Source organism: Aegilops tauschii, chromosome 4, assembly GCF_002575655.3.
Source record: "Aegilops tauschii subsp. strangulata cultivar AL8/78 chromosome 4, Aet v6.0, whole genome shotgun sequence".
Lineage (NCBI taxonomy): Eukaryota > Viridiplantae > Streptophyta > Magnoliopsida > Poales > Poaceae > Aegilops > Aegilops tauschii.
In genome coordinates this window covers 175,426,440-175,453,863 of record NC_053038.3, presented here as the reverse complement: position 1 = coordinate 175,453,863, position 27,424 = coordinate 175,426,440, and the positions used below count along the sequence as shown (strand labels likewise).

The window sequence follows — 27,424 nt, the reverse complement described above, 5'->3', positions numbered from 1 at the left end:
AACAAAAAAGATTGAGGGAAAATTCCAGCATCGAGGGACTACATTTTCATGATTTCGGAATCGAGGAATCATTTCTAAATTATCGATAAAGTCCAAGAGAAATACACTTCCTCCTCTTCCCTCACCCATACACTAACTCTCTCGGGTTCGTGTGGCCTCTCACCCTCCACCCAAAACTAGAGGGAGGGCATAGAAGACTACCAAAGGACTCCATGGCCACCATGGACGTCCTCTCCGCCAAGCTCCTCCGCTCCTCCCTCCACCCGCACGCCCCCTGTCTTCCCTGCCCATCCCTCCCGTCCCGACGCTACCGCCGCCCCTCCTCAATCTACTGCCGCCTCACCACCTCCTCCCTCCCGTCCTCCTCCGCCGCCACCACGTCCGAGGGGGACGCAAACCAGGACCTTACCGCCCTCCTCTCCGATGAATCCACCACCGCCGCGCCCGGCGCCGGTTCCAGGAAGAAGCGGCCGAACAGCGGCGCGTCGAGCATCCCGTCCGGGGTGCGGCTGGAGAACATCTCCAAGTCTTACAAGGGAGTGACAGTCCTGAAGGACGTATCCTGGGAAGTGCAGCGTGGGGAGAAGGTGGGGCTCGTTGGCGTCAACGGCGCCGGCAAGACCACGCAACTCCGCATCATCGCCGGTCTCGAAGAGCCCGACGGCGGCAACGTCGTCAAGGCCAAGGAGAACATGAAGATCGCCTTCCTCAGCCAGGAGTTCGAAGTCTGCGCCTCCCAGACCGTCAGGGAGGAGTTTTTCAGCGCCTTCCAGGAGGAGATGGGCGTTAAGACCCGCCTTGACCAGGTGCAGGCGGCGCTTGAGCGAGCAACCGAGGACATGGACCTCATGGGGAGGCTCCTCGACGAGCTCGACCTGCTGCAGCGGCAGTCGCAGGACGTCGACCTGGGCATGGTGGATGTCAAGATTCAGAAGCTCATGCCCGAGCTCGGGTTTGTGCCGGAGGACGCTGACCGCCTTGTCGCATCCTTCAGCGGAGGCTGGAAGATGAGGATGTCGCTTGGCAAGATACTTCTTCAGGTATAGATAAAAAACGAGCTTTACATGCAGGAAGGGATGCGACAATGGTAGATAAATTATGCTTTTCGTGTGAACTACTAACTGAGAGAAAATCGAATGTCATTGCAGTGAAATTGGCGGTCAATTTCAGTTAGCTTACCAAGTGTGAAGTTCCATTTCGTGTGTATTAATATGGTAATATTCTTTATGTGTAGGATCCTGATTTGCTTCTACTTGACGAGCCCACAAATCATGTTGATTTGGACACCATTGAGTGGCTGGAGAGCTACCTTAAGACCCAGGATGTACCAATGGTCATCATATCTCATGACAGGGCTTTCCTTGATCAGTGTTGTACAAAGATAGTGGAGACTGAATTTGGGGTGTCGAAAACATACAAGGGTAACTATTCTGGATATGTTCTAGCAAAGGCGATTTGGGTGGAAACTCAACGTGCTGCATGGGAGAAGCAGCAGAAGGAGATTGAGCATACAAGGGAACTGATAAGTCGGCTTGGGGCTGGAGCTAGCTCGGGGCGTGCTTCAAGTGAGCAAAAGGTAACTACCAGAATTGCATGGTTACTGCTTGCATCAAACCAGTGCAGTTCGTTGTCGTATTTTCATCCACAGTTTGTGTAATCTTCATTTGCTTGCTTTTCTTGTGATTGCTAATTTCGTCCTTTTTTAAACACTAGAAATTGGAAAAGCTTGAGAAAGAAGGGTTGATTGAGAAACCTTTCCAAAGGAAGCAGTTAAAGATCAGGTTTCCTGAACGTGGGAGAAGCGGTAGAACTGTGTTAGCAATACACAATCTCAAGTTTGGGTTTGGGGATAAGGTCAGCATTGTTCTATATCTCTATACCAAACTCTTTTGAGCTTTTTCTCTTTCGGTTAACGACGTGTGTTGTTGTGTACCTGTAACAATTCTTATTGTTCCAATATTGTGTCCAGATATTGTTCAACAATGCTAATCTAATAGTTGAGAGAGGCGAAAAGATAGCCATTATTGGCCCCAATGGATGTGGTAAGAGCACGTTACTGAAACTTGCTTTGGGAACGGAGAAGCCACAAGAAGGTGAAGTCATTCTTGGGGAGCATAATGTCCTGCCTAACTACTTCGAGCAGAATCAGGTAGACCAAAATTTCCAGATATATATTTTCTACTTTATGATGATTTTGTAGTATCTTGTACTCCCTCTGTTCACTTTTGTAAGTCGTTTAAGACAGATGAAATTGAACTGTTTTAGGTGCTGTCTTAAATGTCTAAAAGGTCTTACAAAAGTGAACGGAGGGAGTATTATTTTTCATTGGGATGACCATATGGTTGCTAAGTTGCTAAGTTTATTCAGTTAAACTCTAGCTAGGCACTTGTTCTCAGTGCTATTGAATAAACTCCAAAATCCCATTAGTCTTAATTATTTGGGAATAATCACCAATGTTTTCCCTCCACTGAGATTTATGGGATAGATTCTTTTACCAGGCAGAAGCTCTTGATTTAGAGAAGACTGTACTGGACACTGTAGCTGAAGCTGCAGAGGATTGGAAAATTGATGATATCAAAGGTCTCCTTGGTCGTTGTAACTTTAGGGATGACATGCTGAATAGAAAGGTTCGGTTTTTAAGTGGTGGAGAGAAGGTAATGTGCATTTTCATTTTAGTTTGATCGTCATACAGATACAGGATACATCAGTGTTCCTGATTTGTGTACATCTACTCATTTCTTCATATAACTTTTTGGTTAGGCGAGGCTTTCCTTTTGCAAGTTCATGGTGACTCCATCTACTTTACTAATCTTGGATGAACCAACAAATCACCTCGATATTCCATCAAAGGAAATGCTTGAGGTTTGATGCAGTTTCACCCCTTACAGAACTTTATCATTTTGTTCTATTATTATCAGTTCCTTGAATTTCCGTTACTATTCCTGGTGCATGCAGTTCTAATAGATGCTTTTGCATGCATGACAGGAGGCAATATCAGAATACACGGGCACTGTAATAACAGTTTCTCATGATCGGTATTTTGTCAAACAAATAGTTAACAGAGTCATTGAAGTGAAAGATCAAACTATCCAGGACTATCAAGGAGATTACAATGTAAGTTCTCCTATGATCTTAACAACTTGTACTGTCTTACAAATATACTTGTTTCATATTTGGGATTATATTGGGACTGAAATATGTTGAATTAGTTCCTGCTTATACACTTTCACATATAATACAACATTGTACTCTTTACAAACGCATAATTAAGTGCTTCTCCTTTTGTACAAAACTATTAGCTGTCACCTGTCGGCAGTACAAAATAGTCTGTCAGCAAATCTAGCATTGGTGGTTGTAAACCAAGATATAATTATAGATCATGACACAACATTAGGGCGACAATTGCATGCAACGGAAGATAATCAATCAAAATTTCGCTCTTTTTGTATTGCTCATGACGGATACTGAGTGATAAAATTAGCAATAAGCCTTCGCCTTTTGAATACGACATGAACCTTTTGGGCAACAAATTTGTATTGCTCATGACGGATATCGAGTGATAAATTAGCAATAAGCCTTAGAAATTTAATTTCAGGACATTTTAAAATCTAAAAGTGATGATATTTTATTCTTTATCTTTGTAAGTATTACCTTGAAAGGAACCTGGAGGCGAGAGAAAGGGAACTTGCCCGTGCGGAAGAGCTCGAGGAAAAGGCCCCCAAAGTAAAAGCCAAGTCAAAAATGTCAAAGGTGAATGCCTAACGTTTTTTTTCTGAACTTGTATCGTCACAGCGCATGTACTGTATGCTATGGTTTAGTTTGCCATACTTAACATGCTCTTTTGTGAACTGCGTTGCAGGCGGAGAAACTTGCAAGGAAGAAACAGAAAGTGCAGGCCTTCCAACAAAGCAAGCAGAAATCAAAATCAATGAAAAACTCGAAGAGGTGGAACTGAGATGCTGCCCCCTATCGGCGGTGCCATTGACGGTGCCATAGAGCATGGGCGACAGTGCCTGGGAGGCCCCTGGTGTGCTGAAATGCTATAAGGGGCGCATATCAAGAGAAGCAACAGCATGCATACATGAGCAATGGCCAAGGAGGTGATGATAGTAATAGCATTATAGAACGCCAAACTATGTAACTGGGCAGGAAATGATTTATAACCTTGTACATAACACAGGCAGTTTCTGATCGAGGAATGCTTTATTTGCAACGATTAAAAATAGCAACGCCATTTATGATCTTCGTGCTTAACACTCCCATTGTACAATGCCAGTGCTGTCAAGCAATTCTAACATCATGTGAAAAATTTCTGCTATCAATTGTTACCCGCTAGAGAGGAATGATGCAGCAATTCTATCATCATGTGAAAAATCTGTAGTACTCATTGTTACCCGCTGGAGATGAATGATGCAGCCCTTCCCGCGCCGCTGCCTGCTTGGTGCCCTCCCTGCCGTCGGCGCCTGCTTGGTGCCCTCCCTGCCGTCCTCTGATCGTGCAATCTTGTGCCTCGGCGTCTCCGGTGATCCATGACGCGTGAACCACGGACGTCTCCAGGTGATCCATGGACGCCCTCCCTGCCGTCCTCTGATCGTGCAATCTTGTGCCTCGGCGTCTCCGGTGATCCATGACGCGTGAACCACGGACGTCTCCGGGTGATCCATGGATGCTTGCGGGACCACTTTGTGCAGTGTCTTGCCATGACGCGCGGACCAGGGACGCCCGCGGGGCCACTTTGTATACTGTCTTGCGTAGCTGTGTGGCAGGGGCCTGGGTGTGTGTCCGTGGCCGGTTGTTGCCCGCCTCACTTTGCCGGCTTGTCCGGTTGGCATGGCTGGCCGGCTGCGCGTTTTGGGTGTTCTACCCGTCCGCTTGACTTCGGCGGTCTAGTACGTTAACCCGGCGCCACCCGTCGGTCGCTTCGGTCTGTACCCTTCCGCCTTGGCTTGTTCCTGATGGGTCTGGGCTAATTATCACGACTACATCGTCACCCTGTTAGAGATATGACACCCAAATCAAACGACGAAGAACGAAATCAACACAAGAAACACACGATTTTAACATGAAAACCCCTCCAACACGAAGGGGAAAAAATAACGAGGGTCGGCCAGTAAATCTTAACTATATCGAAAATGATTACAAACGCAGAGGATTTACAACTGATCAACTAATCCCGTCCGTCTCCGCTTCGGCCCAAGCCTACCGGCGATGGCCCCGCTCCGCTCGCTCGTCAGAAGTTAGTCTTTATCTTTATACTTGAATTTTTTGGATCATAAAATAACAAACTCCACCTTGAGACAAGTTCCATCTTGTAGTATGAACGAGAACCTCCTCCCTGAACAACAAAGAAAAAACACTTTCGGCACTAAACAACCACTAGGCCTAATGTGTTATAACAACTAACTCTGAGCAAAACTTAGTAACAGGAACGGGCTTTGTCAACATATCACTGGGATTATCATGAGTACTAATCTAGCATACCTTCAGTTTACCTTGCTCAACAATGTCTCGAACATATTGGTATTTGACATCAACGTGTTTTGTTCTCTCATGGAACATTTGATCTTAGTGAGGTATATGGCACTCCGACTGTCAGAAAATAGATTAATGCAAGAATTATCTCCACAAAGCTCAACATACAAAAGTTTCAGCCAAACTGATTCTTTACATGTTTATGCAATAATCATGTATTCTGCTTCAGTGTAGATTGGGCAACTACTGGCTGCAACGTTGCCCTCCAACTCACGGCACACCACCAACAGTGAACACATAACCTGTGAGAGACCTCCTCTTGTCCAAATCGCTAGAAGCAAAAACTGAATCAACATATCGAGCTAGTCCCTCACCAGTCCTGCCGAATTTCAAATAAGCATTGGAAGTGCCACGAGGATACCTGAAAATCCACTAAACAACCTTCCAATGTTCTTTACCAGGGTTGGCCATGTATCTACTGACCAAACTCATTGCAAATGACAAATCAGGCCTAGAACACACAATGTCATACATTAAAGAATCGAAATCACTAGAATATGGAACTCTTGACATATACTCAAAATCTGCATCCGTACTAGGACATTGAGATGATGATAATTTGAAATGAGGAGCAACTAGAGTGCTTACTGACTTACCATCATGCATGTCAAAACAACGAAAAACTTTCTTAATGTAACTGTGCTGACTAAGAAATACAAACCTGAATTTCCGTCTCTCGTAATCTTCATACCTAGAATTTTCTTAGCAGCACCAAGATCCTTCATCTCAAACTCACTACGTACTTAACTGTGCCTTTAAAGCAGTGATCTCTTTCTTTCCCTTGGCAACAATCAACATATAACAACAAGTATATAGGTGATCCATCAACAAATTTAATGTAAACATAAATGAATCAAACCTTTTAAATCCATGTGCTATCATAAATGAATCAAACCTTTTATACCACTGTCTCAAAGATTGTTTCCAACCATATAAGGACCTCTTTAACTTGCAAACAAATTTCTCCTTACCAGGCACTATGAAACCTTCTGGTTGGTCCATGTAAATATCCTCCTCCAGTCCACCATGCAGAAAAGCAGTCTTGACATCTAACTTCTCAAGCTCAAGATCATGGAACTATGCTTCACAACTGGAGAGAACACATCATTATAATCAATACCTGGTATCTGACTGAAGCCCTTAGCCACTAACCTTGCCTTGAACCTCGCGGGCTCAGTAGGAGACAAATCCTCCTTTCTTTTGAACATCCATTTGCAGCGAATAGTGTTCTTTTGTTTAGGCAAGTACACAACATCCCATGTGCCATTTGAAGTGTGTGCAGAATAACTATTGCGCTCGGATATGGTTTGTAAGTCAGAAATCTTAGCTTTTGTTAGTTTAATTGCTACCATTTTGCTATAATCTGCATATTTGTTGGTAATCAGGTATCAATTTTTGCGAAATCATTTTTGTGGGCGTGATGAGCTCCGTCCGCTCCTCTGAGATTTTTTTGGTTTTTGCGTGTTGATGTGTTTTGAATGTTGTAATTAGTTTATTTCTTTCGTTGAATCGACTGTATTGCACCTGTAATCGATATATTTTGGTGTCAATTTTTGAGATCAGGTCTGTTGTTCATCTGTTACTTCTTTTGGCCCGTGAGCTTGATTCAATTATTTGTAGCTTCTTCTTAAAAATTGAGTGACTGCACAATGATTAGTCGAGCTATTGAAGTGCGACTGTATTTGTTGACCTCTGTAGTCTCCACATGCTTGGATCTCTATTTCTTAGTTTTTATTGTTGCGGTTCTTTCATATGTTGTAGTGTACCGCATGTTTGTAAGTAGTGGACACAGTGGAACTGCATTACAGTGCACATGATAGCTTATGAGATTTCTTATTTTTTGAAATGCTTTCCGTTGTTGAGCGAACTGCAAAGTTTGCACTATCGTACTACATTGTCATACAGAAAAGAACTGCATACTATGACGTGTCATGGTGATCTCACGGCAGATGCCATAGGATGGCTAAAAGAGGGGACAGACACAAGGGCACCGGTGGGCTCCAAAGGCGGGTTGGCACGGGCAAGTGTGGGACACGAGACGTACCTAGGTTCGGGGCTCTCCGGAGAGATAACACCCCTAGTCCTGCCGAGTATGGTGTATATGAAGTGGATATAGGCTTGCTCCTAGAGCTGTTCGAGGGGAGGAAGACATGCCAATGCATGCGCTGCTTCTCCTCTATGTGGGTGGATGTGTGTGTGTTCTAAGAATTGATCGACCTTCTGCATGGAGGGGCACCGGGGGTCTTATAGGCTGCCCCCGGGTTACAATGGTAACATTACATGGGCGCAGGGCTGATGACCCACAAGTATAGGGGATCAATCATAGTCCTTTCGATAAGTAAGAGTGTCGAACCCAACGAGGAGCAGAAGGAAATGACAAGCGGTTTTCAGCAAGGTATTTTCTGCAAGCACTGAAATTATCGGTAGAAGGTAGTTTTGTGATAAGATAATTTGCAACGGGTAACAAGTAACAAGTGTAACAAAGGTGCAACAAGGTGACCCAATCCTTTTTGTAGCAAAGGATAAGGCTAGACGCACTCTTATATAAAGCAAAGCGCTCCCGAGGACACATTGGAATTATTGTGAAGTTAGTTTTCATCACGCTCATATGATTCGCGTTCGTTACTTTGATAATTTGATATGTGGGTGGACCTGTGCTTGGGTGTTGTCCTTACTTGGACAAGCCTCCCACTTATGTTTAACCCCTCTCGCAAGCATCTGCAACTACAAAAGAAGAATTAAGATAATTCTAACGATAGCATGAAACATCTGGATCCAAATTAGCCCCTTATGAAGCAACACATAAACTAGGGTTTAAACTTTTGTCAGTCTAGCAACCCATCATCTACTTATTACTTCCCAATGCCTTCCCCTAGGCCCAAATCATGGTGAAGTGTCATGTAGTCGACGTTCACATAACACCACTAGTGGAAAGACAACATACATCTCATCAAAATATCGAACGCATACCAAATTCACATGATTACTTATAACAAGACCTCTCCCATGTCCTTAGGAACAAACGTAACTACTCACAAAGCATGTTCATGTTCAAGATCATAGGGGTATTGAATATCATTAAGGATCTGAACATATGATGTTCCACCAAATAAACCAACTAGCATCAACTACAAGGAGTAATCAATACTACTAGCAACCCATATGTACCAATCTGAGGTTTTGAGACAAAGATCGGATACAAGAGATGAACTAGGGTTTGAGAGGAGATGGTGCTGGTGAAGATGTTGATGAAGATTGACCCCCCTCGATGAGAGGATCGTTGATTATGACGATGGCTTCGATTTCCCCCTTCGGGAGGGAAGTTTCCCCGACAGAACAGCTCTGCCGGAGCCCTAGATTACTTCTGCCCAGGTTCCACCTCGAGACGGTGGCGCTTCGTCCCTAAAGCTTCCTTCGGATTTTTTCCAGGTCAAAAGCCTCCATATAGCAGAAGATGAGCACTAGAGACCTGCCAGGGGGCCCACAAGCCCTAGGGGCGCGCCCAGGGGGTAGGGCGCGCCCCCGAGGCATGTGGCCACCTGGTGGGTCCCCTCAGGTATTTTCTTTGCCCAATATTTTTTATGTATTCCAAAACAATTCTCCGTAAATTTTCAGGACATTTGGAGTTGTGCAGAATAGGCCTCTCAGATTTGCTCCTTTCCAGTCCAGAGTTCCAGCTGCCGGCATTCTCCCTCTTCATGTAAATCTTGTAAAATAAGAGAGAAAATGCATAAGTATTGCACCATAATGTGAAATAACAGCCCATAATGCAATAAATATCAACATATAAACATGATGCAAAATGGACGTATCAACTCCCCAAGCTTAGACCTCGCTTGTCCTCAAGAGAAAGCCGAAATCGATAATCATGACCACATGTTTAGAGATAGAGGTGTCGATAAAAATAAAATACAGACATGAGGGCATCATGATCATCTTTAAAATAGCAACATATTGTCATATAACTTCTCATGCTAAAGTGATAAATCATTCACAAGGTAAAGTGTGAACCAGAAACTTCATTGAAAACTAACAATCTATGATCTCAGTCATTGAAGCAATTGCAATTTATCATAATATCAGAAAGAGTCAATGTAAGAGCTTTTGTGTAGCGAGTCCACATACTCAAGCATCTTCTTTAGTCTTTCACAATTGCTAACACTCAGGCGATACTAACGAGATCAAAGCCTTAATCGGACACAGAGAAAGACAGGGGCTTATAGTTTCGCCTTTTTACCTCAAGGGTAATGTCAACAATAATATTTTATGATAACCAACATCCCAGTGGATATATATGTCTGGATCTCTTTCCCCAACACATAGTGCTTGCCAAAAAGAAAAAGTGTAAAAAGGAAAGGTGAAGATCACCATGACACTTGTATAAAGGTAGGAGGTAAAAGTAAAAGATGGGCCCTTCGCAGAGGGAAGCAGTGGTTGTCGTGCACTTTTATGGTTGGATGCACAAAATCTTAATGCAAAAGAACGTCATGTTATATTGCCGCTTGTGATAAAGAACATTATTATGCAGTATGTCGGTTTTATTTCTTCCATATCACAAGTTTGTATAAAGTTTATTTTCTTCACACTAAAAGATCACACATATTTAGAGAGCAATTTTTATTGCTTGCACTGATGACAACTTACTTGAAGGATCTTACTCAATCCATAGGTAGATATAGTGGACACTCATGGCAAAACTGGGTTGATTGATGTTGGATGCACAAGTAGCATCTCTACTTGGTGCAAAAGATTTGTCTAGCATAGTATGAGAAGCAAGCTCAACATGTTGGAGGATCCATGACAATATAACTTCTACTCGAATATAGGAAAACATAACCCATTATGTTGTCTTCCTTGTCCAACATCAACTTATTAGCATATAATATTTTAATGAGTGCTCACAATCAAAAAAAATGTCCAAGATAGTATATTTATATGTGAAACCTCTCTTTCTTTATTACTTCCTATTAATTGCAACAATGACCAATACTATGTTTGTCAACCCTCAACAAATTTTATTCATCATACTCCTTATATGTGAAGTCATCACTCTACATAAGATCATTATATAATCTTTTTACTTCTTTTATTCTTTTCTTCTTTTCCAAGATCAAGGCAAGAAAGCAAAGCCCTCAATTCAAAACTACTCTTTTTATATAATTCTCGGACTTGTTTACATCGATAGATCACAAGGCAAAACTCAAAGACTAGATCATACTAAAACTTTTACTCTACTAGATGATGATAAAACTAAAAGGATTGAACTAAGAAAACGATAAAGCTAAAGATGTGATGGTGATATGATACCGGGGAACGTCCCCCAAGCTTGGCACAAGCCAAGGGGAGTGCCCATACCCATGTACTCAAGTCTCCTTCGGAGGTGGTGATGCGATGTTCTTTGCAATGATGCCCCTCAAGATGCGATTTTCCTCCTCGAGCCTGTTGACTTGCTATTTGAGATCCATAATCTCCTTTCATAACTTTTCGGTGAAAATCAAAGCACCGTCCACCCACGGATGCATCCTTGCCGCAGAGGAAGAAGCAACACTCCTTTTCAAGTTAATGTAAGATATAAATTTAGCACTGGGGGGTTTGAACGAATTTGGGATGACCGGGTGTCAGGACACCGATCCTAAGTCACACCGATCTATCATGTAACACATCATATCACTTTGCGGCCTCACGTACGGTATTCCCACGGGTGCCACCTTACCTGGCCCGAGACCGTTTGCGCCTTTTGGCTCACGTATATGATAGTGTCGCTAGCATCCATATGATAGAGAACCCGGGCCGACATGACTAGTCGTAAACCCAAAGTGGCACTAACTTACAGGGATAGGCATACATGACCCAGCAACGAACATGTCGGTCATCAGCGAGTGAATCCGGGCTGTAGCAGCTGGGCTAACAGGACTCCGGTAGACACCGCGTGACATTTCCCCGAAGGGACAGACACATGAACGAAGAAGGACACATGCTGGCCAGCCTAAGTGTTCCGGAGCAGTAGCAAGCTACCATGGCTCAGTGGAAGCACTAGGAGACATTTCCCGATAAGAGAGGCTACCAAGGATAAACAAATAGGTTGTCGAATCCCACACATAGCAAGCATTTCAAATCATACACACAATATGCTCGATATGTGCAAATACAACATGACATCACAACAAAACTCTATGACTCAAAGTATTTATTCATTAGGCTCCGAGGAGCCAGATATTACAAACATGGGTCTGATGACCCAGCATTCAAGTCATACAAGCAACAAGCACAAGCGGAAGTTTAACTTGTCTGAGTACAGACAACTACAAATGAAAAGGCTGGGAAGCCTGACTATCTACAAGACCTTGCCGAGGGCACAAGATCGTAGCTGAGGTAACAAGCTAAACGCGAAGTCCACGCGGAACTACTAGTGAGACTGAAGTCTATCTGCAAAACATAAATTAGGCAAACGTGAGTACAAATGTACCCAGCAAGACGTACATCAGAACTATCTACATATGCATCAGTATCAACAAAGGGGATGGTGGAGTTTAACTACAGCAAGCCAGCTTTGACTCAGTGGCTATCCTGAACTACGTTTGCAAGTAACTCTTTTGAGGTAGCGCACACGAGTCCACATATTCACCATATCAATACACCAATATGGATCCGCTCCCGTCTCCCTATGAGAAGGCCATCCATAGCACTCACGCTTATCTTGTGCATTTTAGAGTATCCACTTTCACTTGTCTATTAACTATACAGGCAACCTAGAAGTCCTTTACCGCGGACGCGGCTATTCGAATAGATGATGTTAACCCTACAGGGGTGTACTTCTTCACACATGCTCTCACCACTTATCGCCGTTTACACGACATGTACTCGGCAACCTTCAAGTGGAAGCCCAGCGAGGGTGTCGGCCACGACCTGACTAACCACACAAGCCCTAGTCCAGGTTCCATCTGCAGGGAGTCTGACCGAGGTTTCCACTACGGCCCCGAACGATGTGTGCAGGGTTCCCGAGGCACCAAACGGGCGTCCCAGTACACCGTGCCACGTGCCTACCGCATCACATCCTACCCCTCGGGTCAGTGCTGTGCACGGCCTCCAGCATACTACAAACACCAGAAACTACTTGCAACTCCTGGACAGAGGACATGGGCGGTTAATAAGTCGAGAGAGTCAATTAAGGACCCCAATGTGTGGTAGTAGCTATTCATGGATCACAAACACAGAACTCAGTTCCTGAGGACGGTTTCAATGAGACAACCCACCATGTACTCCTACATGGCCTCTCACCGCTACCTTTACCAAATCGTGTTCACACACTTAGCTCTCAACAATAAGACATGTTCACCACATTCCAATTCATCCCTGATGAATCAGACCTGACTCAACTCTAAGCAGTAGCAGGCATGACAACAAGCATGAATGAGTAGGCACATCAGGTCTCAAACAACTCCTACTCATGCTAGTGGGTTTCATATATTTACTGTGGCAATGACAGGTCATGCAAAGGAAAGGGGTTCAACTACCGCAGCATGTAGCAGTTGAATCGTTGTTGTCCTAATGCAGTAAAAGAGAGCAGGAGCGAGAGAGTGGGATTGTATCGGAATGAACAAGGGGGTTTTGCTTGCCTGGCACTTCTGAGGATAGTATATTTCTTCATCGGTGTCATTGATCTCATCGTCAGAACCACGTCTACTGAGAGGGGACAAATACCGGCAACAGAGAAGGAACACAATCAATGCAATGCAACAATATGATGCATGATCATGACATGGAAACATGCTGTGATTTGAGCTAATGCAACTAGCAGTGATTTAAATGAAGTTGATTTGAATTAAAGATTCAAATTCAAACTCCATATATGAAATTCAAATGCCATTTATTTCATTTGCCCTAAACAGTAGTCATAAGTTGTTCTAACATGCATACAAAAGCCGTAAATAGATTCCTCATATTTTTCTGATCATTTTTCATATATAAATTATTTTCATTGGAGTTACGGTTGAATTTCTATGATTTTTTGAAGTTTGGAATATTTCTGAAATAAATAAATCATTTCTGATTTATTTAAAATCCCAAAAAACATTTACTGCGTCAGCTTTGCATCACTGTGATCTCAGCGGTCAATAGACCATGCCAGGTCAAACCTGACATGTGGGTCCCGCATGTCAGCCTCTCCTCTAACTAAGTTGTTAATTAGCACTAATTTAACCCTAAGCCTAAACTAATTCAGGCCTGGCCCACATGTCAGTGGGTCAGGGGGGAGTCAAACCCATGGTCAACTGGGTCAGACTCACCGGCGTTTAGCGGCCGGCGGGGTCAAATGCGGCGGTGGTGCTCGGGATTGCTCCTCCGGCGACCAAATCAACAGCGGAGCCCATCTATGAGGACCTGGAGCTCGCGCGCGTCGAGTGGTGGCAGTGGGAGGTGCTGGGGTGGCCGGAATCTCCGTCGGCGTCGACCGTGGTGGCTGCCGGAGCTCGGTCGAGCTCGGAGTCGAGGCTACATCGGCCGTGGTGATGCGGGGTTGGCACCTACAATGTCTACGCGGTGCGGCAAGTACGTTGGACGCATGCCTGGGACCAAATGGTCACCGGAGCGTCAACGACGGCGAGCTCAGGCGGCGGCGTAGTCGGGCACGAGCGACGCGACAGTTACAGCGGCCAAACAGCACAAGGAAAGGGGGGGGGGGGTTCAAAGCTGGAGCTCACAAAGAGTGCAGCGGTGGCCTCGGCGGGCTCGGGGAAGGGCTGGTGATGGCAGGGCGGCAAGGTCGATCTCGGCGAACCGAGGAGGAAGAAGAGGTCGGAGACGATGCGTTGGGGCGTTCGGCATCGCGTGAGTCGGTGGGGAGGACGACGGCGTCGTGGCGGAGCTCGGGGACAACTCGGTCAGGCGAGGCTGTGGCTGTGGCCGCGGCAACGGTGAGCGGCGGCGATGGTGGTGTTCGGTCGCGGGAGAGAAAGGGCGGCATAGGAGAGAATGAGCACGGGAGAGAATGAGAGGGTCTGGGGGGGGGTGCGTGGCGCTCGGGGCCGTCTCCAGCAGCGAGCAAGCAGGCAGGAGGTGGCCACATGGCGGTGCGCGTGCGTCGGGCACACGCCCGTCCTCCTGGCAAGGAGGAAGACGACAGGAGGAGGTGGCCAGGTGGGCTGGGCCGCCAGCTGGGCCGCACAGGACCTGGGCCAGCCAGGTAAGGCCAGGTAACTCTCTCTCTCTTCTATTTGTTTCTGTTTTCTATTTTTCTGCAATCTGTTTTGGCTTTAATAAAATACTAAAGCATTTTGTAAAATCCTGAAATAATTTGTGGACACTTTCTGAATTATTTCAACGGCCCACATTTAGTTTCAGAATTATTTGAGCATTTAAAATAGTTATAGCAGGTAAATTCTCAAATTCAAATACATTAAGATTTAATTCAAAAATCCAGAAATGACCTAGAAATATGTTCATCATTTTTGGCAGAGGTTTTCACCTTTATCAGAAATCATGAACATTTTCAAAGGGCATTTTGGGTTCATTGAAAATGATTTTATTTGAACCTATTTGAATTCATTTAGTGCTAGAGTTTGAACATCTCCAATTCAAATTTAAATGGAAATTAAACATGATGACATGATGATCAAGCAAAAACAAACAAGGGCTAAGCTAGGGCTGTGACACCGAGTCATCGAGTTCCACACGCAAGGCTCCAGGTTAAGGTAGAGAGGTAACTTCTTGATCGTCCTCCATGGCATCCACTCTTTTCAGGTCGGCCTACATCTCTTTCCTCCGTTGACCACCCAAAGGGATTGGCTTTGCTGTATTCTCTTGGATCCGGTGTCGGGTGAGAGACACAACTCTCCCCGACCGACTTTTGCGAAGACATCTTGCTCTAAATCTGCTACGGAAATAGCTTAAAACAAGAATAGAGGGTATTGCCATGATACTGTGCTCAAAACCTTCAGGAGATTATATAATGAATTTTTACCGTGCAAAACAAGTATTCTGGGAGAAAACGGAGTCCGGAGGGCACACGAGGTGGCACAAGCCGGCTTGTCGCCTCCTCGTGCGCTATTCAGACTACTTATTTTACTAATTTTTTAAATGTTCCAAAACAGGGTAAAATTGCCATTGAAGAACTTTTGGAGTCGGTTTACTTACCATATCACATACCTATTGCCTTTTCAGGGCTCTGGGGCGTTCTGGAAAGTTTCCCTTATATACTCCTCCGGTGTTATGGTATTAATAATATTGGTTACAACATTAATGGGAGTACCTAAGATATAATGACTGATTCTTTGCCCATTTACCACCTTCGGGTTTGTACCCTCGGCATTGTTGATCTTGATTGCTCTGGAACGATAAACTTCCTCGATAATGTAAGGCCCTTCCCAGTTAGAGAGAAGTTTACCTGCAAAAAATATTAAACGAGAATTGTATAGCAAGACAGGGTCACCTACATTAAATTCACGCTTTTGTATCCTTTTGTCATGCCATCTTTCAACCTTTTCTTTAAACAATTTGGCATTTTCGTAGGCTTGGTTCTCAATTCATCAAGTGAGCTAATGTCAACCAACCTCTTGTCACCGGCAAGTTTGAAATTATAGTTGAGCTCTTTAATTGCCCAATAAGCCTTATGTTCATGTTCGAGAGGTAAGTGTCATGCTTTTCCATATAACATCTTATATGGACACATACCATAAGATTTTTATAAGCAGTTCTATAAGCCCATAGTACATCATCAAGTTTCTTAGACCAATTATTCCTGGATCTATTAACAGTCTTTTGCAAGATCAATTTTATTTCTCTATTACTAATTCTACTTGACCACTAGACCGAGGATGATAAGGAGATGCAATTCTATGGTTAACATCATACTTAGCAAGAAATTTACGGAAAGCACCAGGGGTAAAGTGTGAACCAGCACTAGTCATTAAATATCTAGAGACTCCAAACCTCAATAAAAAAACTTCTTTAAGAATTTTGATAGAAGTGTTGTGATCAGCACTACTAGTTGGAATAGCTTCTACCCACTTAGTAACATAATCAACAACAACCAAAATATGTGTATACCCATTGGAGGAAGGAAAAGGTCCCATATAATCAAATCCCCAAACATCAAATGGTTCAATAACAAGTGAATAGTTTATAGGCATTTCCCGACGTCTACTAATATTACAAATTCTTTGACATTCATCACAAGATAAGACAAACTTACGAGCATCCTTAAAAAGAGTAGGCCAATAAAAACTAGATTGTAATACCTTGTGTGCAGTTCTATCTCCAGCTTGGTGTCCTCCGTAGGCCTCGGAGTAACACTTGCATAGGATCTGTTCCTGTTCATGCTCAGGTACACAACGTCTAATAAGACCATCTACTCCTTCTTTATAAAGGTGTGGGTCATCCCGGAATTAATGTCTTAAATCATAGAAAAACTTTTTCTTTTGTTGGTATGTAAAACTAGGTGGTATAAATTTAGCAACAATATAATTAACATAGTCTGCATACCATGGATTACTACGAGAAGCATTTATAACAGCTAACTATTCGTCAGGAAAGCTGTCATCAATAGGTAGTGGGTCATCAAGAATATTTTCTAACCTAAAAAAGTTGTCTGCTATGGGGTTCTCAAGTCCCTTTCTATCAATAATGTGTAAATCAAATTCTTGTAGCAAGAGAACCCACCTAATGAGTCTAGGTTTAGAATATTTCTTTTCCATAAGATATTTAATAGCAACATGATCAGTGTGAACAGTTACTTTAGAATCAACAATATAAGATCTGAACTTGTCACAAGGAAATACACCTGCTAAAAATTCTTTTTCTGCAGTAACATAATTTCCTTGAGCACTGTCTTGAGTTTTACTAGCATAATGGATAACATTTAATTTTTATCAACTCTTTGTCCTAGAACAGCACCAACAACATAATCACTAGCATCACACATAATTTCATAGGTTAGGTTCCAATCAGGTGGTTGAACAATAGGTGCAGAAATTAAGGCTTTCTTAAGGATTTAAATGCTTTTACACAATCATCATAAAAAACAAATGGGACATATTTTTTTAAGAGATTAGTAAGCGGTTTAGAAATTTTAGATAAGTCTTTAATAAATCTTTATAGAAACTAGCATGACCAAGGAAAATTCTTATTCCTTTGATATCTTTAGGACCCGACATTTTTCCAATAGCATCAACTTTATCTTTATCGACTTCAATACCTCTTTCGGAGATTTTATGCCCCAAGACAATACCTTCATTAACCATAAAGTGGCACTTCTCCCAATTCAAGACAAGATTAGTCATCTCTGCAAAACTCGGTCAAGGTTGCTTAAGCAATCATCAAAAGAAGTTCTGTAAACGGAGAAATCATCCATGAAAACCTCAATAATCTTTTCACAAACGTCAGAGAATATAGAAGTCATACATCTTTGAAGGTAGCAGGTGCATTGCATAAACAAAAATAACCATCTTGGTCCTCTTGTGACACAGGTATTTGGGAAAAACCAGAATAACCATCTAGAAAGTAGAAATGTTTGTGTTTTGGTAGTCTTTCTAGCATTTGATCAATGAATGGCAGAGGATAACGATCTTTCCTAGTAGCTTTTTTTAATTTACTAAAATTAGTTACCATTCTATAACCTGTAACAATTCTTTGTGGAATCAATTCATTTTTATCATTAGGAACTACAGTGATACCTCCTTCTTAGGGACACAATGAACATGACTTACCCATCTACTATCAGCATTAGGATAGATTATACCTGCTTCCAGAAGCTTTACTGATGAAGAGCGAACCTGTAACACCCGAATAATTAAGCTACACTAGAACAACGACGTGCTATACAAACGGTTTTTAACCCCTTTCAGCAACGACGTTTGGAACCATTTCCAAGTGAGTGTGGGCGATAGGGGGTCCTTCCCACACGACCCAGAAACCGTCGGGGATAGGCCCTCCTGGCTCACAGGCTGGGGCAAAATGAGCTCGTGTGCGGTCTGGCGGGGCATCGAAACCCAATTGTTTCCGTTCGTATGTACATCCCACACGGTGAATCCTAGAAAATCATTCCCGTTCATATGTATATCACACACAGTTTTTGTGTGTGGAAACCTTTGTGCAAGGTGGCCTAACGCAAATAGTTCTCTGCCGGAAGCCGTGTGTGATTGTTTGTCGACCGAACACGCCTACTTTCTAGAAACCGTGTGGGTTGTTTGAGTTCATCGCCCACGGTGCTGTCTGGGTAACCGTCTGCTATAAAAAAACCCATTAAGCAGGGTAATTAGCCTATTATTTATAATTCATGTACTAATCAAATTGATATTTCTTATAAAATACACCAGATATTTCATATCGATATAACAGCAACCAGGATTTCATAATCGAATTACATCAGATAGCTTCGGCACTCAGTTACGCCATTACACAACAACACCAAGTTTCACATGCAATATCAAAAACCTTTGCAAAGTTGAGGATATCTCCATGATACTGTGCTCCAAACCTTCAGGAGATTATATAATGAAATTTTACCGTGGGAAACAAGTATTCTGGGAGAAAACGGAGTCCGGAGGGCACACGAGGTGGCACAAGCCGGCTTGTCGCCTCCTCGTGCGCTATTCATACTACTTATTTTTCTATTTTTTTAAATGTTCCAAAACAGAGTAAAATTGCAATTGGAGAACTTTTGGAGTCGGTTTACTTACCATATCATATACCTATTGCCTTTTCAGGGCTCTCGGGCGTTCTGGAAAGTTTCCCTTATATACTCCTATTGTGTTATGGTATTAATAATATTGGTTACAACATTAATGGGAGTACCTGAGATATAATGTTTGATTCTTTGCCCATTTACCACCTTCGGGTTTGTACCCTCAGCATTGTTGATCTTGATGGCTCTGGAATGATAAACTTCCTCGATAATGTAAGGCCCTTCCCAGTTAGAGAGAAGTTTACCTTCAAAAAATATTAAACGAGAATTGTATAGCAAGACATGGTCACGCACATTAAATCCACGCTTTTGTATCCTTTTGTCATGCCATCTTTCAACCTTTTCTTTAAACAATTTGGCATTTTCGTAGGCTTGGGTTCTCAATTCATCAAGTGAGCTAATGTCAAATAACCTCTTCTCACCGGCAAGTTTGAAATCATAGTTGAGCACTTTGATTGCCCAATAAGCCTTATGTTCATGTTCGAGAGGTAAGTGTCATGCTTTTTCATATACCATTTTATATGGACACATACCATAGGATTTTTATAAGCAGTTCTATAAGCCCATAGTGCATCATCAAGTTGCTTAGACCAATTCTTCCTGGATCTATTAACAGTCTTTTGCAAGATCAATTTTATTTCTCTATTACTAATTCTACTTGACCACTAGACCGAGGATGATAAGGATATGCAATTCTATGGTTAACATCATACTTAGCAAGAAATTTACGGAAAGCACCATGAGTAAAGTGTGAACCACCACCAGTCATTAAATATCTAGGGACTCCAAACCTCAAGACAAAAACTTCTTTAAGCATTTTGATAGAAGTGTTGTGATCAACACTACTAGTTGGAATAGCTTCTACCCACTTAGTAACATAATCAACAACAACCAAAATATGTGTGTACCCATTGGAGGAAGGAAAAGGTCCAATATAATCAAATCCCCAAACATCAAATGGTTCAATAACAAGTGAATAGTTTATAGGCATTTCCCGACGTCTACTAATATTACCAATTCTTTGACATTCATCACAAGATAAGACAAACATACGAGCATCCTTAAAAAGAGTAGGCCAATAAAAACTAGATTGTAATACCTTGTGTGCAGTTCTATCTCCAGCATGGTGTCCTTCGTAGGCCTCGGAGTAACACTTGCATAGGATTTGTTCCTGTTCATGCTCAGGTACACAACGTCTAATAAGACCATCTACTCCTTCTTTATAAAGGTGTGGGTCATCCTGGAATTAATGTCTTAAATCATAGAAAAACTTTTTCTTTTGTTGGTATGTAAAACTAGGTGGTATAAATTTAGCAACAATATAATTAGCATAGTCTGCATACCATGGATTACTACGAGAAGCATTTATAACAGCTAACTATTCGTTAGGAAAGCTGTCATCAATAGGTAGTGGGTCATCAAGAATATTTTCTAACGTAGAAAAGTTGTCTGCTATGGGGTTCTCAACTCCCTTTCTATCAATAATGTGTAAATCAAATTCTTGTAGCAAGAGAACCCACCTAATGAGTCTAGGTTTAGAATCTTTCTTTTCCATAAGATATTTAATAGCAGCATGATCAGTGTGAACAGTTACTTTAGAATCAACAATATAAGATCTGAACTTGTCACAAGGAAATACACCTGCTAAAAATTCTTTTTCAGCAGTAGCATAATTTCCTTGAGCACTGTCTAGAGTTTTAGTAGCCTAATGGATAACATTTATTTTTTTATCAACTCTTTATCCTAGAACAGCACCAACAACATAATCACTAGCATCACACATAATTTCATAGGTTAGGTTCCAATCAGGTGGTTGAACAATAGGTGCAGAAATTAAGGCTTTCTTAAGGATTTCAAATGCTTCTACACAATCATCATAAAAAACAAATGGGACATATTTTTGCAAGAGATTAGTAAGCGGTCTAGAAATTTTAGAGAAGTCTTTAATAAATCTTTATAGAAACTAGCACGACCAAGGAAAATTCTTATTCCTTTTATATCTTTAGGACACGACATTTTTCCAATAGCATCAACTTTATCTTTATCGACTTCAATACCTCTTTCGGAGATTTTATGCCCCAAGACAATACCTTCATTAACCATAAAGTGGCACTTTTCCCAATTCAAGGCAAGATTAGTCATCTCTCCAAAACTCGGTCAAGCTTGCTTAAGCAATCATCAAAAGAAGTTCTGTAAACGGAAAAATCAACCGTGAAAACCTCAATAATCTTTTCACAAACGTCGGAGAATATAGCAGTCATACATCTTTGAAGGTAGCAGGTGCATTGCATAAACAAAAATAACCATCTTGATCCTCTTGTGACACAGGTATTTGGGAAAAACTAGAATAACCATCTAGAAAGCAGAAATTTTTATGTTTTGGTAGTCTTTCTAGCATTTGATCAATGAATGGCAGAGGATAACGATATTTCCTAGTAGCTTTATTTAATTTTCTAAAATTAGTTACCATTCTATAACCTGTAACAATTCTTTGCGGAATCAATTCAATTTTATCATTAGGAACTACAGTGATACCTCCTTCTTATTGACACAATGAACATGACTTACCCATCTACTATCAGCAATAGGATAGATTATACCTGCTTCCAGAAGCTTTACTGATGAAGAGCGAACCTGTAACACCCGAATAATTAAGCTACACTAGTACAACGACGTGCTATACAAACGGTTTTTAACCCCTTTCGGCGACGACGTTTGGAACCATTGCCAAGTGAGTGTGGGCGATAGGGGGTCCTTCCCACACGGCCCAGAAACCGTCGGGGATAGGCCTGTCGTGGTTCTAAGTCTGACAGTAGAATGGGGGGTAGGGATGTAGAGGCAAGATTCTAGCTATGGCGAAGTTGTACGCACAAGTTTTACGAGTTCATGCCCTTCTCGGAGGAAGTAACAGCCCTACGTCTCGGAGCCCGGAGGCAGTCGACTGGATTATATGCGTGTGTGTTACAGGGGGGTGCGAACCTTTGTCCCAGAGGAGGGGGGTGGCTTATATAGAGTGCGCCAGGACCCCAGCTCCCCTCTGTTACACAGGGTTCAATGTTCATAAAGAAGGAGCTTTACAGGTAACGGCCGTAGTAAAGTGCTATAAATGACTATTAAGTCTAAGGGTAAATGCCCGACCGTTGCTGCGCGGAGTGGCTTTAGGTCTTCTTCACGTCGAGTGGTTTAGTGGTCGAGTGACCTAAATAAGGGGCGGGGGTCTCCGAGTGAATGGTAGGTCGAGTGGATTGCACTCGACACCTTTGTTGGGTCCCCTCTATTTACTCTTGAACCACTTTGCTTCTAGGACAAGGACCTTAGGTAGGACATATAGGTCAGGCCTATTACCCTACCCCAGGTCTATGTCCTCATCATTAGCCCCCGAATGAAAAGAAGGTTGAAGTTGACCTTGGTTTGACTCTTGCTGTCATCTCCAAATGGATGCCAGTTGTTGGAACTTCGGCTTCGTTTCAGTCGCCTTGATCGATTCAGAAATGGCCGACTGGTTTTTATAATGTCATACGTCGAGTGTTATCCTTGACATGGAATCTTTGGTGTGATCGGTTGTAGAGGATCCCGGATTTCGTGGGATTCGAAATTTTGGTGGAAGCGCGCCAGGCGGAGCGCGCCGTGGTAAGCGGAGTAGATAAAATAGGACGTTTTGATTTCCGCGCCACCTTTTTCGCCACGTATCCCGTGTGCGACTGTTAAGGGATTTGACAGGATCGTCCGGGCCCACGCGTCAGCCACTTGGAAGTAGGCCTTCAAAAGCGGCGAGGCCGAGGCGTCCGCATTGTGCGTGCCCATTCTCCTTCTTCTTCCTCTTGCTCCTTTACCTCGTTCAGCTTCACCACTCTCGATGCTGCCGCTCCTCCGCCATGAGGAAGGAGAAAACGGTGGCGCTGGAACGCGCGAAGAAGGCGACGGGGGCGGCAAAAAGCAAGAAGACGAATCGGGGATCTTCATCGCGCTCGGGGCTGCCGTCGGGTTGGATCCAGGGAGATTGGATCCGATCCTCACTTCGGCAGGAAGACTTGGACGATATGGCTGACTGAGGGCTGATCGTCCATGAGTCCGCGCGGCTGCCGGAGGGGGAAATGGAGCCACAGCCGCGACCGGGTGAGTGTGTTCTGCTCGCCACTCATGTCGACCGCGGCTTCTCGCTTCCTCCACACCCCTTCTTTCGAGGTTTCTTGAATTTCTTCGGGGCTCAACTCCATCATTTCACTCCCAACACCATCACATACCTTGCCACATTCGTGTCCATGTGCGAGAATTTCCTGGGGTGTCGACCGCACTGGGGTCTTTTCAAGCACATTTTCACCATCCGCTCCCAAACAGTGAAGAAAGCAAACTCGAACGACGAGAAAACCCATGTTATCCAGATGTGTGGGGGTCTGATTATTCAGAAGAGGAAGAGGAGTTCCTTCCCTTCGATGACTCTTCTTGAGTCGGTCAGGGGCTGGCAGTCGACCTGGTTCTATTGCCAGGATATCGTGACCCCAGGCCAGTCGACTGGACTTCCCCCTTTCTCTTTTGATCGTGTTCAAACTCCATCTTCGTTGAAAGTGACCGCCGCGGAGAAGGTGGAGACGGGCATGCTGGTCGAGAGAGTAGTTCAACTGATCAATCAAGGTGTCACCGGCATGGATCTGCTGGAGGTGTTCCTCAGTCGGCGCATTCAACCACTCTAAGCTCGTGACCACTCCATGTGGATGTAATCCGGGGCTGGTGATACCGCTCGGGTTCATCCGGAGGAGGTGGCGGCCAAAACAGTGGCCCCGTGGCTGAGGGGCATCACCGGGAACAAGGACAACCCAGGGGCGCCAGGAGAGTCAACCCTTTCAGCAACAGCAACCAGCCAGACAAGGTTTGGCCACTACAACTGATTGAATTTGGATGTGTTTTCTGACTGTTTGTTGATCCGACTGATTTCCACTCGGCTCCTTGTTTTGTAGATTTATACAGAGATGTACTCAATGCCCAATGGCGAACAAGCTCTGGAGCAAGACCATGAAGGCGAGGACAGCGCGGAGGAGAGCGGCGAGTGGGAGTCACCAGCCGATGATGATGAAGATGAGAGCGATGAGTCAGACGACGAGGAGGTAGCCGACTCACCACCTCGTTCCGAACATCGATCCAAGCAGCACCATGATCCTGCGGGCAGGCGCGGCAAGGCTGTGGCCTCGAGCGCTCCATCTCAAAAGCGCGCTCGGTCTTTGACTCCAGAATTGGCTGAGAAGGTCACCAAGCAGCCCAAGATCAATCCTTCGAAGGTTCGGAAGACCTTGCCTAGAATCAAGATGGACGTTCCTGTTGCTTCTGGGTAAATGTTCTCCCCGTATTTTCTTGTTCTGACCGATTCTCTTGTACTGACCGAGTGGATGATGAACCTTTACAGCCCGGCCTCGGCTGCGACTGATATGGATATCGACAAGACCCCAGACGACGAGGAAACCGACGATGCATCTACCTCCAAAGCCAGTAAGTCTGTCCGACTCGAATTTATTTGGACGACTGGATTGTTTGTTAGCTATCTCTTTGACTTTCTCTGTTTGTTGCAGCACCACGGGACGTTGTTGTGCTCCCGGACGATGAAGAAGAAGTACCGCTGAGGGGAAGGAGGAGGAGGGACAAGGAACTGAGCGGGAAAGCGCCTGAGGCCCAGGTTCCTCAATCGACTGAGATGCCTGGGACGGCAGTCGAGCGATCGACAGATCCGGCACGTACCAACGTCACTTTCGCTATCCCGCTATCGACTGATTGCCCATCAGGATCAGCTGCTCAGACCTTTGCTGCACCAATACAACTCCACGCATCAGACCCAGCGGTTGCTCCGACTGCTCTGCCATCATCGCTTTTCATTGCCTATCAAACCCCGGACGACCCACCGACTGCCGCCAAGGAAGCACTTCTTTAGTTGAACCTTGTGATGGGGCAAATGAAAGTGGTGCATGAGGCCAGTCAGGTGGCCTTCAACGCCGCAGCTGCTCTGCAGACCAATGTCCAGGTTAGTTGAATTCTGATTGATCATATTTCTCATCCGATCACCCACTGGGGTGTGACTGTTTTGAAGTTGCACGAGTCAATTTGAGTCGTCTTGAATTGAATCTTTGAACTAGTGGGGGCACTCTTAGTGCACCCACTGGGTGTAGTCCCCGAGACCATAGTTGACTGCGGGCAGTCGACTGTGGTCTGAGAATCTGAATTTTGTCACTCGGTCTGGACTGGCCAGGTCGAATGACACCAGAACCAGTGGGGGCACGCTATGTGCACCCACTGGGTGTAGTCCCCGAGACCGTGGTTGACTGCGGGCAGTCGACTATGGTTTGAGAACTGCTTTTTTTACTCTCGCGCTAGGCAGACCAAGTCGAGTGTTTATTCAAACCAGTGGGGGCCCGCTAAGTGCACCCACTGGGTGTAGTCCCCGAGACTGCCATTGAATGTTTGATTCGGCGGTAGTCTTAGAGTAGCTATCACTGTGATGTCTTTTCATCTCGGTCAACTGATATGGCTTATACTACAGAAATCTTGTGATCTTGGGGCTCAGCTTTCCACAATGAACAAGCAGCAAATCAACCTCAACCTTGATCTGGAATTGGCCAAGAAGAATCTCAAGTCTGCTCGTGATGAAGTAGCTGCCATGGGAGGTAACCAATCGTCAACTGTCTTTCTCACTACTGGCACTTTTCCTTTCCATTTTTTGAACTGAGTGACTCCACTCGATCAGATGTATGTAGTGAAAACCGTCAACTCCAAGCCCGTCTGAAGAATGTTATTTCTTTAGAGCAAATGAAGCAGGCTTTGGAGAAGAAGGATCTGGATCTTGCTGCTGCACAGAAGGAAGCGCGAGAGAAAACGGCGCTTGCTGACAAGAAGCTTGCTTCAGTCGGCAAGTTAGAAGAGGAGAACTCCAAACTGAAGACTGCTATCTCTGACGCTAATCAGGAGGTCGAGCGACTGAAGAAAGATAAGGACAAGCTGACTGACGAGCTTGGGAGCCTCAAGGCCAAGAAGGGCGAGTTGGAGTCTTATCTGGGCCAGCTTGCTGCAAAGATGGTCCTAAAACTTGAAGGTACTGATGATTGACTGACTTATTACGGTCGACTGTCAAGCTTGATTATATCGTCGACTCACCATTTACTCAACTGTGTAGAGCTTTGCCAAGACTTTGAAGCGGAAACTGGGAGGGTCGAGACGGGTCTCGATCCCATAAATTGTCTAGTCAAGGATGATGTTGCGATGAATGTGCTGCAGTTGGAATCTCGCATGGACAGCGCGGTTGCTTATCTTGCCCGCCTGAAGGCAGCGATGACTCGGGTTGATACTGAACTCTGGCCTCAGGCGGAACTGTCTCAAGACCTCGAGTCTCTGATGGCTCGACTGAATCAAATACCTGACCAAGTGCAAGAGTGGAAGAAGTCATCTGCTCGCTGTGGCGCTGATGTCGCGTTGTCCTTGGTCCGAGTGCACTGCAAAGACGTCAAAGAAGACAAGCTGGCGGAGCTCAAGATTGCTAACACAAAGAGGCACACCTTCCAATCCTTCATGGACACTTCCCTTGACGCCGCCACTCGCATTGCAGACAGCATAGACCTTGACAGTTTCTGTGACCCAGCTAGTCCTTCTCCTGACGCGTGGCCGAGAAACATTATGCTCCACCTTTATTTGCCTCAGAATGCCGAGTGATTGTGTAATCGTTAAACTTCTTCGGGCTTGATGCTCGAATACTTTTGATCCGTCGTCCGGAACTTTAGGATTTATCTGAACTTGGTTTATCTCTGAATATGCTTGTGTTTGCCTTCGAGTGGAATTCGCTTTTCAATTGGAATAATCTTTGTACTTGAGATGCAGCTATTGTACTTATGGCGCAGCTCCGAGGAGAAGGTTGCAGTCGACCTGCACCTCGCCGTCCTTGCGGATAGGGAGGGAGCACATGTTGTACTTGTGGCGCAGCTCCGAAGGAGAAGGTTGCAGTCGACCTGCACCTCGTCGTCCTTGCGGATAGGGAGGGAGCACACGTTGTACTTGTGGCGCAGCTCCGAAGGAGAAGGTTTCAGTCGACCTGCACCTCGTCGTCCTTGCGGATAGGGATGGAGCGCACGTTATACTTGTGGTGCAGCTCCAAAGGAGAAGGTTGCAGTCGACCTGCACCTCGCCATCCTTGCGGATAGAGATGGAGCGCACGTTGTACTTGTGGCACAGCTCCGAAGGAGA

At 44.3% G+C, this 27,424-nt stretch overlaps 1 protein-coding gene across 1 annotated transcript; it reads left to right on the top strand.

Moving 5' to 3' along the window:
* Nucleotides 1–71: 71 nt before the first annotated feature.
* On the top strand, nucleotides 72–4,254 carry LOC109778098 (ABC transporter F family member 5). The gene is made up of 9 exons (XM_020336649.4): nucleotides 72–1,040; nucleotides 1,235–1,576; nucleotides 1,714–1,854; nucleotides 1,970–2,149; nucleotides 2,499–2,654; nucleotides 2,761–2,862; nucleotides 2,986–3,114; nucleotides 3,646–3,750; nucleotides 3,860–4,254. Exons 1-9 carry the CDS (start codon nucleotides 213–215, stop codon nucleotides 3,953–3,955), a joined length of 2,079 nt encoding a protein of 692 aa, XP_020192238.1. The 5' UTR covers nucleotides 72–212; the 3' UTR covers nucleotides 3,956–4,254.
* Nucleotides 4,255–27,424: the final 23,170 nt, after the last annotated feature.